Source organism: Melopsittacus undulatus, chromosome 13 (genome assembly GCF_012275295.1).
Source record: "Melopsittacus undulatus isolate bMelUnd1 chromosome 13, bMelUnd1.mat.Z, whole genome shotgun sequence".
In the NCBI taxonomy this organism is placed as follows: Eukaryota; Metazoa; Chordata; class Aves; order Psittaciformes; family Psittaculidae; genus Melopsittacus; species Melopsittacus undulatus.
In genome coordinates, this window is record NC_047539.1 from 528404 (window position 1) to 542945 (window position 14542).

A 14542-nucleotide genomic window follows, 5' to 3' on the forward strand; every position below is an offset into this window, starting at 1 on the left:
TTCTTCCTTCCCCACGTGAAGAGTTTGTGATTGGAAAGGGAAAGAAAAACCTTTTTTTCTCTTTCTTTTTCCAGGATAGCATCAGCCTTGCACTTTATGGGCCTTATCTGGAAGTGAATGAAAGAGAAACTGGTAGGTGAGGAACAGCTCTTGAGCTGTTTTATTTATTACTCCCCATCTCCTTCTTGCAGTTTCCCTGTTCTGCAGCCCACGAGATTCAAGTGCCACGAGATTCTTACCTCCCAGTGACCACTAGTATTTTACAGAATGAAGGAATTGGGGAAGATTCAGTAAACTGGTTTGTGTCACACAGCTCCCGTCCCCAGCTACAGCCACTGAACCAGCTCTCCTGCCACAGGGGTAGCGGCACAATGACAGCAGAATGCAATCATGCCAGTTGAGGTTCAGAAAGCAAAAAGGTATTTAATAATGCTGGTTTCAGCCTCTTAGTCTTAAGTAGTAGGTGAAATACTGGACCTGGAGATCCTGCAGAAACTGTGAGAAATGGGACATCCCCATTTCCCTCCCCTTGGCTGGAACAGTGGGAGGGAAAGCACAGCCGAAATGGATCTGTGAGTGAGCAGGGAGGGGGGAATGGGAAGAGCAAGAACCTGAAGTTGATGCGCGGATAGACTCCACAACTAGTTAAAGTTGTAAAGTAGGTATGCTTTTATTCAGCGCTGAGGTGCATGGGGATCGCTCCTGCAAAGCATGCACACCTCAGGGTTGTTCTCCTTTTACATTCATTCTCTTAAGGTATGCATAGACATGAGGTTGCTCAATCCGCCTATACATGTTTATTATCTATCCCCTTTTCGTATTATAATGAGCCGGAAGGTCCTTTGGACCTGCGCAGTGCCCCTTCTGGTCATGGGTCTCAGGATGAAGTAAATGAGTCTTCCTCTTCTTAACCTTTACACCTTTTAACCTTCAGACATGGCCTTAGGGTCTGGTCGGCGCCCAGTCTGTTTCTCCCCCACTTCTCAGTAGGACCAAACACCTGTGCTTTTGTCATGGTCTTATGGCTTGGTCGCCCAGTCTGCCTCTCCCAGGCTTATCAGCAGGACCATTCATCTGCTTTTGTCAGTAGAACTAGCATCTGCTTCTCCCCCTCCAGCAGTAATCAATGCCTTGGCAAGATGGCAATGGCAGGTACTTAGGACAGACAATACTTTTGTTTAAGCAAAGGAATTCCATTAACTCCCTTGTACAATTTCTCTGTATTACCCCCCTGTACATTGGTTACCCGTGTATCAAAGTGAGGAAGTGGCTGCATGAAGTGGGTGAGGAGATGCATGATAGGAGTAGCAAGAGTTAAATCCCACAGAAAAAGAATGTGCTAAAAACAAAACCCGAAGCCCCTAACGGAAACCAGTCAGAGGTAAAAAAAAAATGTAAAAAAGAGGTAAAAAACAAGTGAAAGGTTCCAAGTGAGAAAAAAGGTGTGAGTTTTGCCTCAGAACATAACCTACTAACTTGTGTCCTCATCCTTTTAAAGGACAGAGCAGATAAATGCCCAAATCAACAGAACAATGTAAAAATCAGACACAAAGAATGCTGCAGGGAGTGTGAGCCCTGCCCCATCGAGAAAGGACCTAAGATGCCTCCCATCTGCATCATCCTGGGGGAGGAGAGGGTGAGGGGAGATAATGTGAGGACGGTGCTTGCAAATTACAACTGGTAGGAACTATACACTTCAATAAATTTAGTATGAAACTGTTCTTGAATGCCAGCTACAGGGAGTAGATAACCTGAGAGGTCATTTTCTTCTCTAATTCTCTTGATTGCCTATGGGTACTGATATTACTTATGTTGGCCAAAACATTGCCGAGCATCTGGACAAAATTTACTTTAAGAAAAGCAGCTCTTTGACAGAAATGCTGCAAACATAGTGTGGGAAGAATGACTCAGTTCATTGGGCACAGTGATACATTCATTCTTTTGGGGTCTTCAATAACTCCTCCTGTACATGGTAAGAGAATACCACTACAATATTATCACATGTTTTTGTTGGTATGGGTTAATCCACAAATCCTCAAAGAAGATCTGTTGTGGGTTATGCTGGGTACTTATAAATGTCTTCAGAGTTAAACAGCAAGTAACCACAACACCCAAATTTACTTTGCTTTTAATTGTGGCTGTTTTCCCTGCCCTCTATGAGAATTGCTTTCTTCTCTTCCACCTACCAGTGTGTATCTGTGGCTTTGCAGTAGTCACAGGATTTCACACTTATATCATGTATGCCACCATCTACATGATTTGCACTGAAACTTTCCCAAACTACCAGGAAATGTGGGAATACCCATGTTGGTCCATCAGGCTGAATCCCCTGTCTCTGCCAGTGACTGCAAATGGGCACCAAGGAGGAGTGGGCAGGCACATGGACACTTCTCCATGGTACTCTTCCAACCATTTTCTGCTCAATAGGCTTCCCGAACTCATAGGTATCATTGTGTCCACGTCTTGCAATCCCCTTGCAATTTATATGCTGCAAAACCTCTGGCTCTACAACAGATATAAATCAAACACTATTCTAGTCAATGGCTATAACTGGGGAAAAAAGTATCTGTGATTTGGAAGACATATATGGGTTTTGATCTTGATTTGGACTAAATCTCCCAGCAAAACAAATTATCTGTCTGGCTGTCTCTATTCTCTGCCATCCCTATGGAGTTCTCTATGCAATGACATGGTGTAATAATGAGAGATGGAGCTTGCTTTGCTCTCAAATCTGGTTTAATAGTGAGCAGAATGACACCTTCACAGTGAAAGGCTGGGATTTCAGAACAAAAGACGTTCCTTTCAGTGGGCACAGGCATGTGGAGCCAGGCAGCCAGGGACAAGAAGCAACTGAAGAAAATGTGAAGATGAGAGCCATGAAAGTGAGGAGGGAACGGGCTGGACAAGGAGCAGAGATGGGTACGGATAAGGCTCCAGGAGAACTCTTCTGTGGGAACTGATAGAAATTTGTGAGTCACATTAAGTGAAAGAGAAGAAAACCCAAGAATTTGTGGAGAAGAACCTCAAAGTTATAGTATTGCTGGGAGAAGCAGCACTTCATCTTTCAGTGTCCTGGCCAAGGAAATGAGCTAGAATTCCTAAGGCAAATAGAAGCTTAAGTCTAGAAATTAAAATTGGACTTATGGTCCAAAGTATCTTAATGAATGCAGACTGCTGCCCAGAGGAGCAGCTGTGACAATGAATTGCTTCTGACAAGTTTGGGACCCTTGGAATAAAGGTCCATTCCGGACGATGACATGTGAAGCACAACAACAGCAATTGCCACTGATGGCCCAATGTGCATAGTTAAATATCTGTATCAGTGAGATTTTATGACACAGTGACATTAATAGGAAAGAAATTTTAATCAGGTATTTGCCTAATTCCTAAAATAGTGCCTGTATGACTATACCTGGGTGAAAATGAAACAGAAATCTGTTCAGCATACTTACAAATATTTTGGCTGTAGCAAGCATTCCTGAAGCACTCTTAGTTACTGCCATCATCTGAGATTTAAACTTCAAACCCACTGTACTTACTTTTTCAGTACTCTATTAGTGCATGTTGAAAGAAGTTAGCATTTACACAGATCAAATCTAACCTTACGAAAACCTTTCTCAAATGAACAGATGAGGCTGATTTCTCAAAACATAATAATTCAAGGAAAACGTTCTTCTAACCATCCTCTTGCCAGGGTGCACACATTTCCCAAGATCCTTCTTCCGTCCTTCCCAGGTACGTTTCAGCAGGAGCACAAAGCAAATTATGGCTTGCTCAGAGGAGCTCTGTACCCTGCAGGATCTTTGCAGGATCCAGCCCGAAGAAATACAGCACTTTGAGAAAACAGAGCTGTCAAACAAGATTTCCTTGGGCTTGCTGCCACACAAAATGGCAAACAAGGGACTCGATCCTGCACAGAAGACAACAGGAATTATAGGTGCTCAGCGTCTGTCTTCCGGCAGAGTTAGGGCTTCTCAGCACTTCCTAAAATCATCTGTACTGTTTATACTTATCTGAATTATATAGCTAAAAGCTTTGGTATCTAGCCACAGAGCTTTCATTTCAAACTGGCAATAATGTGAAAAGATGTAACTCCTGCAAAAAAAAACCCAAAACCTACAATAATGTTAAAAATATCATAAAATATTATTTATATCAGGCTACATTTGTTACCCCATCTGACAATCATTCTTATTTCTTGACAGATATAAACCTCTGCTTAACACATTAGTATCATAAATATTACCAGATATAACACTGTAATTTAATACCTACCAAATGTATTTTAAAATATTACTCAATTTAAAGCTTTGGATTTTAACCAGATGTGTTTCCAGAAAATGATTCAGGTCAGATGCTTTTTTTTTCCCCTTTGCTTTTTTGTGCGTGCGCGTTCAAAGCGGAGCATTACTGTGTGATTTATTGTACTACGACTGTATGCCCCGAACCTAAAACAGCACCGTGATACTTCATCCTTGAGGCTTACACACCTGCAGTCCAAACTAACAAGAGAAAACATCTACATGGCACGGCAGGAGTCTTTGAAATGTCTTTTTGCAGTTGCCTGGACACAGAACAGACTGGTAGAGCAGGGAGGCAGCGGAGAAAGGGTGAAGACAGGAACTCCAACCTCTTTCATCTAGAAAGGGGGGACCATGGAGAGATTAGAGGAAAGGATTTTGATTAGATCACTGGAATGTGAAATGATGCTTCCCAGGATTAAAATCCTATTTTAGAGCTACCAAACCGGTTACGTTGTTAGTCAGAATTTGGAGGATCACGCAGCTCCATCCCTGCAGATGGCTGTCACTCAGCAGCACCCAATACCCTCTCGTTACAGCTGGGGGACCCCAGCCGGGCACCCCACACCTCCCCATGTCACCCCAGTGTGGACACACAGCCACCATCCAGCAAAGAGCTGCTCTCCCTCTGTGCATGGCACTTCTGGAGGATAAGAGGTCTCCTTTTCAAAAGGCATCCGTGGTCCAGCCCCACTGATTCCAACCTCCTTGAGCGCCCAGGTGGAGGCCCGACATTCCCATCACCGAATGCCATTAGTTTTATTCCCAGTACAGGCAACTAACAATTTGAAGGGTTATAGTTGTCAGGCTGATCATTACATGAAACCCATTAACATAAAACCTGCCATCGCAATTAGTATCTTTGTAAGCAGCAGCCTCAGCAAAAAGTGGAAATGGAGGTTGAAATGATGGTGCTCCTCCAAACGAGGATGGCGGTGGATTGGGAAATAATCTGTGGCAATCACTGTGCCGTAACTTCTCTAGAGATAGACACAGCCATTTCCAAGGAGTCAACCCACTGACTTGAGTGAGCACTAAATTCACTTCATCAAATATAATTTAAGGAAGAAAAAAACCCTACAATTGCTCATTTACCCTTACCCACAGGAAGGCAGGTTTTCCTTTTAGAGATGAAGCCAGGGAAAGTTGCTGTATTTGGGAAAATAACGCACAGCTCATTGATTTCAGGGGGGACGGGTACAAACCGTGGATCTGCCCGTTTCCCAGGGAAATAAGGAATTACTTGCTGTGGTGAGGTGTTGGAGTGCACTGGTGCGGTTTGTTAAGAGATGAGCCTGGCTAAGTGTGCTGTGCTCTTCAGGAAGGGAGCAAGGAAAACGTCCGTATGTATAGCACCGTTATTGTTCAGAACAGCACAAGTTATTTCATCCCTTACTCCCCGTTCCTACGGCTATCCATAGCCGCGGCTTGATTCTCCGACCTCCCTTCGGGTCTCCCCCCCCGCGGCCGGTTCGGCGGCCCCGGCCCATCACTGTCTGCCCGCCGGCGCTTCGACAACCGCCGTTACCGGAGAACGCGGCTGCCCTGACCGCGCTTCGGCCGCTGCCGTGCCCCTAAACTGCCGCTCCCCTGGTTCCAGACCGCGGCTCCCCCGGAGCCCCCCCCAGCTCTGGGGAACCATTTGCGGCCGCGATGCTCCGCGGCCAGCCCCGCACAGGCGGCACCGGGGGCGGGGGGGGGAGCTCCGCCCCGCGGGCAATGACCCCCCCCCCCCCCCCCCTCCCGGTACGACCACACGCGGCGGGGGGGTGGGAAGGAGGGGGAGCGTCCGCCCTGTGCGCGCGGCCGCGGCTCCCCCTCCGCCCCCCCCCCCCCCCCGCGAGCTCGCGGGCTGAGTCCGTGTTCCGGGCGGGCGCGCGCTCCAGGCCGGGATTTGGGCGCTCCCCGCCCGCCTCCCTCCCCTTGCCCCCCCGCCCCTCCTCCCCCCGCCCGCCCGGCTCCCTCCCTCCCTCCCTCCTCCCCCTCCCTCCCGGCTCCCAACTCCAGCCCCTCTCTCTCTCGATCAGCCGCTCACTCTGTCTCAATATGTCTCAAGATGGCGGCCAATGTGGGATCGATGTTTCAATATTGGAAGCGCTTTGATTTACAGCAGCTGCAGGTCAGGCTCCCCCGCTCGCCGCACCGGCCGGGCCGCGCCGCCGGACCCCCCCCTCCCCTCGCTCCTTCCCTTCTCCGCCTTCCCTCGGGCCCGGCCTCCCCCTCCTCCTCCCGCTGCCGGCCCGCGCCGCCTAAAGGGAACCCCCCGCTCCGCCCGGCCGCGGCGCTCCGCTCCCTCCGCCCTCCCCCCTCGCCATTGATCACCGGCCCCATCGGAAATTGATCCTCTTTGTTCAATTCATCGATCAGCCCAAGATGGCGCCGGAGCCGGCGCTGCCGGGGCCGCCGCCGCTTCGCCCGCTCTGTCCCGGGCTGCTCCGTTCCCCGCTTCCCGTTCCCCCCGGGCGGCCGGGGCCGTGCGGAGCGGCCGGGGCGGCAGGCGGCGGTGCTGTTGCTGCCGGCGGCCGCTCCTCTCGTCCCTCTCCTACCGCTTCCCTCCCCACCCGCCTGCCCCTTCCCTCCGCCGCTTCCCTGCCGCCTTTCCTCGCCGGGAGCCGGGGAAAGTTTACCGAGTGCCGGGACTTTGTGTGGGGGCGCAGGCAGGCGGCCGGGCTCGGCGTGCGGCGGGGGCTGGGGGCGCTGTGGTGCCGGCCAGGCGGGCGCTCCCCCGCCGCTGCCCGGCCGCCGCCTCGCCGCGGGGTGCCGGCCCTCGGCCGCCCGCGGGCAGGGGGCTCCGGCCGGGGCGAGCGGTGCGGAGCGAGGCACCGGGAGCGGCGGCGGGGGGCGAGGGATGGAGCCGCGGAGGGGTCCGGAGGGGAGGGCAGGGGGAGAGCGCCTGGCCTGAGGAAGGCGGGGGGTGTGCGGGAGGGTAACGGCAGCGCCGGCCGGGTCGGCCCCGGAGCCGCCGCGGGGGCCGGTGAGCGGCCGGCAGAGCGCTGGGGCATCCGGCCCGGAGGGGCACGGCCCGGCCGGGCATCTCCCCGCGGCGGCGGCGGGAGGGCACGCTTACATAATTCACGGGCTCTCCGGCCTCTGCTCCTGGCCGGGATCTGACAGATGGGTGCGATACTGATGCTGCAGCGTGCTGCTCCTAACAGCAAACAAGTCCTGTTTCCTCTCGGGGAAAGTCCTCGCAAACCGGGCTCCCTGCACCCCGCGGGTGCGTGCCCGGGGGACGCTGCAGACCCAGCACTTCGTGTTAATTGTTGGGGTGTAGATAAGGACAGAGCGGACTGTGTGTGTGTGTGTGTTGGGGGGGTGGTGGTGGTAGTGGTGTTGTCAAACGATGAATTGGTGCTGCTCCCGCAGCTGAACGGGATTGCAACACGCGTGTTTCTGCCAGTTGATTGGCGCAGGAAGCGCTGCCCTGCCCTCCGCTGCCTCCCGTTTGAATAAATTGGCTCCAAAGGCGGCGGCTGCCCACCCTGGCCCCCTCCGAGGCGGCTCGGCGGTGCCCGGCCGGAGCCCCGCGGCAGCCGGGGGCAGCAGCGCTGATGCCGGGCAGAGCCGCGGCCCCGCCGGAGGTGAGGGGCTGCGGGCGGGTAGGGGCCCGGGGTGCGGGACACACTGCCCTGCCCTCCCCTTGACGGGGCTTGCGGAGGGCGATCCAGCGGGAGCGATGCTGAACCACCCCAGCGGCCCCAAAACGGGAAGTGCTGCATAGGATTTGTAGAGGGAGGCTGGTCCCTTCTGACTTTCAGGTGCATTAGGAGGTGGGGTGAAGTAGGGTTTTGTTTAGGCTTTTCTTTCGTCTCCCTCCTTCGCCCCCCTTTCCGTCTTTTATTGTTTCTTTTAAAAGCTTTGGATTAAGGTAGACTTGGCTGAACTTTGCTAACTTGAAAGGGTTCTTAATAGTGACCCAGAATACCTGCAGGAATACAGAAAATGAGATCCAGATGTAGGATTGTATAAAATAAAATGGATTAAATTAAGATGTAGTTAAACAAGGTCTGACATCTTTAATTGCGGACTTTTGCTTTTGCCTCTGTCTGTGTGGTTGTACTTGCTTAGCGTAGGAAAATAAACACTCCCAACATCGCTGCCGTGGTGTTACATTTAACGGGGGAGAAGTCTAAATATTTCCTATAAAAGTAAAGCCTTCAGTAATGCTTATTGATTAAAACATATTACCCAAAAGTATCTATCATGGAAATTAAATTGTAAAGTGTAATGAACGCAGCAAATGGCGTTTTGATAGATTGTTCTCTTTCTGTTTTTAGTAAAAAATAGCTCACTTTTATCATAATTTAATTTCTGTGCATACGGTAAAACCTGTTGTGGAGCACCACTGTGCAAACCTTAATCTCGTTTTGCAGACTTGGTGTGACAGTGTGACTTGAGCAGCTTGTAGGTTCCTCTTTGAAGTGCTCTGGTAACTTCAGGTTCTTCGAACAACATTCATTACCTGCTTTTGAGGACTTGTGGTTCTTTCTCCGTGGTGCGGATTGAGGCTGTTCACCTTTGGCAGGTTCACCGGGCAGCGCACTTGTGCGGTGCAAAGTTTACGCACTCTGCACGCAGTCTGACTGTGGTGAGTCCTGGGGTGACCAGGGAGATGGAGGCTCCCCTCATCCGTGTGCAGAATAGTTATTTGTTTCAAATTAGCTTTTTTTTCCTCTCCTGTCCGCCCATCTGCATGAAGAGGTAGTGTAATATTTACTCCCACTTGCAGATGAAGCAATATGCTATAAAAACTATCGTTCCTGAATATGAAGTTCAGTCCTGCAGAGCTGCCCGTGCCTCCCTGCCTCCCTCCCCCGTCATTCATTTGTACTAATGTATTTGGAGTGTGGAATTAGAGAAAATAAAAATGCTTTGCTTTGCACTTCCATTATCCTGTTCCAGGACAAAAACCTGACGGATTTGTGCTTAACACAGTTCCACCTGTGCCCTGTTAGCTCCAGCTCTTGGAGCTCCGGGTCTAGATGACTTTGAAGCTGTTGTTTTTCTGCTTGAGAAAGTTGTAAAGGGCTGGGACTGTGCAGTCCCGTGTCGCCGGCAGCGGAGCGACATGCGCCCTGTCTGCTCACAACTTCCTCTTCTGCTTTCTGTTAGAAGGTGGCGTTTAACTGTTGATGAGCTTCGACCTGCCTTGTAATATTAAGCAGCACATTTCTGCAGATTGTATCAATATTAATTGAAAACAGAGCCAGGGACACTTGAGGGTCTGACTTTTTAAATTCTTTATTTCTTTTCACTAAATAACCCCTTGTTTATAGGAAGAGAGATTTCAAGAGTTGGAGGCAGGGTTAAATAATTCAGAACTTGGATTAAAGAACAAAAAGGTCTGTTCACAAATGGAATACGAGATGCAAACGTCAGTTTCCTACAAGTATCAGACGTCAGTTTCCTACAAGTATCAGACCTGGCTCTTCACTTGAGACATACCTGAAAGTCATGCAGCTGAACACTTAACCCTTTTCTATAGGAAAGGCTGGTTATTTTTCCTAAAGAAACCGTGGAATTAGTATGGTGTTTCTGCATCAGTTTGCTGTGTGGTTGAAGGTGGACCTGTGTTTGATAACTAATGGTGATGGAGGTGCAGCACGTAGAGGAACGAGGTCCTTGCAAACAGTGAATATTGTGGCCACAAATGCAGATTAAATCACCAGAGAAATGTTGTTGTCTTGGAGTTAAAACTGCATCTCCTGTTTGGAAGCAATTGTGTGATCTGAATTGAGTTGATGTACAGCAGTGTGAAGTTAACCTGCTGTTGGGTGCTCCTTTTTCAAGTTTGTTGTTCCTGGTGTCACTATCACCTTCCCCATAAGAACAGCCTTCAGCTGGAGAGCAGGAAAATAAGCATCATGTTCCCAAGACGTGCAGTCCTCCTTAAGTTCTCACTTAATATTCCTGAGTATTTGCTCGTATATATATCTCTGTCAGAGAAGGCAGTTGGTCCTGCAGTATCTTTTTGACCAGCAGTGTTGTATGAGTAAGTCTAGTTTGAGTTTCAGATCTAAGTTGAATCTGGAGCATGAATGGAAGAAGTTAATATCATTTGAAAACTTAAACTATTGCTTGAAGTATTGGAACAATATAACACATTTCAAAATGTCATCATAGCTTCTAAGGACAAGCGCACATACTGGTAAAGAGTACAGCTTCTTACTGCTGTTGAGCAGGACAGCATAATTTGTTAACAGCAATGTAGGGAATGAAAATCTAAAGGTAGATCTTGCTCACACACTTCTGGCTTTTAACATCTCATCCTGGTATTGCATCATGTATGATTAAAGTAAGGATGGAGTATTAGTTCTATGCGTGCTGTGACTAATTGTTTAAGGTAAACCATTATAAAATCTGTAACAGATTCTGGAAAAAGTGGTAATGAGAAGCTTTTAAATGCTGAATTGCTTCTGTTATTGAATTAGAAACAGGTGGAGTTGTTGGCATCTTTTAGTTGGATCTGATTACACCACAGCACAAGCTGATCTGCTTTAAGTGAAGAAGTTAATATCATTCGTCAGAAGTGGAATTAGCAAGCGCTTCTTAGTGTGTAGTTTTGTTTATTTGTGCAGCTTACTGTAGGACTTCTAGTTTCTATCCTGAAAACAGACAGTGCTTTGCCTATTTGTAATGGTAGTTTAATGTTCATCATGAGTCTCTCGCTCCTGTAAACATGTTACTGCTCCCCTCTGCCTGATCAGTGATGTGTAGAGGAAGCAGCTTGGTAGCTGTGCAGGAAGATGCAATACAGGGAACTTGGGAGAGATGTAGAAGCCATGGCACTGCTGCTCATATACTCTGACAGCTGTCATTGCTTCTGTGCAGCAGGAAGGCTTTGGCTTTTTGTGGTGGCCAGGGTGGTGGCCCTGAATGTCCAACACGCAATGACATACTGGAAGAAAGGCCTTTGATGTATTTCTGGCTTGAGAATTCATCTTTCTTAGGATTCCTTGCATTCAGTTCCTTGAGTTCTGTTCCTTGGAAAGACATTTCTGAAAGCTTTTCTAGCTGTTCTTCAGATGAAATAATGCCCATCTGAAACATGGCACAGTTAGTGTGTGTTTCAGTCCCTCTGCTCCTTCGCCAACTTTGTGGGTAATTGGATAATGTATTGAGAAATGTAGTAGTGAGGATTTTGGAATATGGTCATGGTTGGGATCTTTCTGAAAGAAGATTGCACTATTTGGCTGTCTGTAACAATACCAAATAAGTAATGGGTGAAACATTTGCTATAGAAGAAATTACATGCAGTTTAAAATACCAGTGAACAATTATTCTTTATTTGCAAGCTGATTTGTAATGCAGAAAGTGAATGTAGAAGAATGCATAATCCAGAGTTGCATTTTGTTCACATTGAGGCCGAAAATAAAGGCAGTTTTATTTGTTGGTTAGAGAACAGACACGTGTATGGATGGTTAGTATTTTTAAGACACCAGGCAGGCAGTGCTCATTGATTTGTGGTCTTTTTTATATAAGCAGAGTAGTAAGTTCCCATCTTGTGTATTCAAGTTTCTCTTGCACATGTTCTCCATGTTTTCTTCTTTGCCTTATCTTAGTGCTTGGTTGTTTCCCATATGCTTCATGTTGAAAATACCATGTTGTCCATATTGAGAATACAGTGGCAGTGTTGCATGAGGCAGATGTGAAGCTGAGAGCGATAAAGATGGAATGGGATAGTTGGCAGAGGACAAGGAGTCTAGGGCAAAGAGATTTGTGCAAGAGTGCTCACAAATGGAATGGTAGGTGAGGTGTAGAACTCATCAGGAAAGATGAGAGAAACTTAGACCTCGTGAGCAGATAAGATGAATCTTACTCATTTTGTGAAATAGACATTCTCAGCTTTGTTTTGTTGTCTCTGGTTTGACAAGGCAAGTAAACTTGTCATTTCTGCTTCTACTGTTAGTTATAATGAAGAAAATAGTGTTTTACAAGTTGCTTGGGGTGTGAAAAACATCCAAACAGCTAGATGCTAACAATATGAAGTTTTTACACAATATTAAACACAAAAGTCTGGAGATGTTGATGTACGTTGCTGGATATAACAGTGGTTGTCCTGTTGTTGAACAGGAAAAAGCAGCAGGCATAAAGAATTTGTACTTGATCCACCACAGGCCCCTGATCATGCTCCTATTTTGACCCTGATATATACAGCAGTACTTACTATGCTGTTATTTGGCCGCTCTGTGACTTGGCAAGAGTTAAGTATTTACCATGAGTAAACTTCTTGTTGTGAAGGTGCTAAAGCCGGGAGATGGTCTGATTGCTCTTGTGCAGATGTGTTAAAGCAGGTGTAGGTTTGAAACTGGAGCCTTTCATACTAACGTTGTCTAAAGGCTTTTTGCCTCACTGGCAGTTCCCTTGCTTCCTTGCCTTGCAATAATTTAATGCTGTTGTCGACAGCTGGGGTAATAAGGAAGCTTCTGTGGGGGCTGGAGTTGTGGTGTTGTTTCCTTGGGTGGTTATTGCCTGTCTCCTGGTTGGGCTCATGGACCTGCAGTGGTCTGCTCCGGGAAAGCACAGGTAAAAGAATACCCTTCAAAAAGCTCAAAACCAGATGCACAGAAATATTTAAGCTGCTGTATTTAGATGCTTTAGATTCCTCTGTATCTTTGTATTTCTGGCTGTGAGCTCTTTAAGGCACATGCGGATGAAGGCCATGACCATTTCTGGGGCTTTTTCACAGGTGTTCATACATTGGCGCTGATCCTGTTCTTAGTTTTTGTGTGGAAGCATACCTCAGTAGGTGAGCAGGCTTGGACATAACAGCATCTGGCAGTGCCAGGATAAAGTTTCTGTGAGTGACAGGAAAATTTAGGCTGAAGTATTGCTAAATGGCTGGGCTGATTTCACAGTGGAGCCAGACCCTTTGTTTTGCTGAATCCAGTCATCTTGTGCTGGGCTAGTGGTCAGGTGAGCCCAGTGTGCATTGCACAAGAGGATGCAGCTGAGACCAACCTGTGGTCTAATTCCTGCTACCATTTTATAGTATACCCTGGGCTATGGAGATAGGTGGTCCTGAGCTGCTGTGTGGGATTGCTTCTGTGGGTTTGGGTGTGTGTGTGTGTGTGCAGGGAGCCTGAGTCACTTCTGATGCTTATGTTGTAGAGGTCTTTCCTTGCTGAGAAATGTTGGCTTCTGTGTGTGGTTCACATTTGACAAGCTGAGGACAGTAACATTGCAAGGAAGTAAAAATAAAAGCAAGCGGAGCGGGGGAAATGACAGTGTTTAAAGAACTGGGTGGGCTGGAGGGAAGTGGTGAAGAAAGGAAGGAGTTAAGGAGTGAGCTTAAGTCTAGGACTTGGAGTTGAAACTCTTCTTGCAGTGCAGTTGGGAGAAGAGCAGACCTTATTATAGAATTTACATAAATATTTGCCAGTGCAGCTGGGCAGGATGGAGGCTCTCCCAGCAAGTGACTGCATTCACTGACTGTAACAGGATGGCCTGGGGTTTGCTACCAATTTGGGGAGACATCCTGAGATTTGTACAAGATATGCCAGGGTGATGGTATAACTTCAGAGTACACTGATAGATTGTGTTGCTCTGTAACAAACAAGGTTTATGTTCCTGATAGGTTTTTTTACCACTTGGATGGTATTTTAAATTATTATGAGTGGAAGATGCATTCTTATTGTTAAAAAAGGACATTTTAATAGCTTTTGACTTACATTTTAAGTAATGAAGACTCAGACTAACTGTATCTTAGATGGAAAAAGATTATATGCTCTGCATGGAAGTGTTCTGTCTTATTCCTACAGAAACCAAAACTGCAAAGCTAAAAGGTAGTGCTGCAGGTGATGAAATGCAGAGGAGGTTGGATGGATTAAGTCTTAGTCCTTCTCTCTCGGGCATCTCTGCTAGGTAGTTGAGGTTGCATGCGTTGCTGATCCAGTCTTTTCAGGAAAACCATTAGATTTCTCTTACCCAAATGGTAAGCTTCAGCTGGTATGCATCAGCCCATCAGAAATCTATTCACTGAATACCTGCTTCGGGAGATAATGCTTAGGGGGACTTGTACTAACATACAAAGCTTTATTTGGTTCAGATTCAGTTTGAGCTATAGTCACTAGTGGTTGTGACTGGAATAAGTGGGAAGTTTCATTCTTGCTGTTAGAGGATGTGTGCCTGTTCTGGGCTCTGCAGTGGATCTGCTCCAGCATTTGAGCATGACACTGCCTCTGTTGGTTTACTTCTCCATCTGGAAAACCTTGATAATGGTTCTGACCCCTCTTTGAGAC

General features: G+C 47.5%; 1 protein-coding gene across 6 annotated transcripts in view; it reads left to right on the top strand.

Moving 5' to 3' along the window:
* Positions 1–6276: 6276 nt before the first annotated feature.
* CUX1 (cut like homeobox 1) overlaps positions 6277–14542 on the top strand; it is a 266767-nt gene continuing 258501 nt past the window's right edge. For 5 of the 6 annotated variants that reach the window (XM_034068862.1, XM_034068863.1, XM_034068865.1 and 2 more), the window contains exon 1: positions 6277–6420. In XM_034068862.1, the coding sequence (XP_033924753.1) occupies positions 6358–6420 (63 nt within the window). In that variant the 5' untranslated portion in view covers positions 6277–6357. The remainder of the gene's footprint in view (positions 6421–14542) is intronic. The other variant, XM_034068866.1, reaches the window with a different exon arrangement.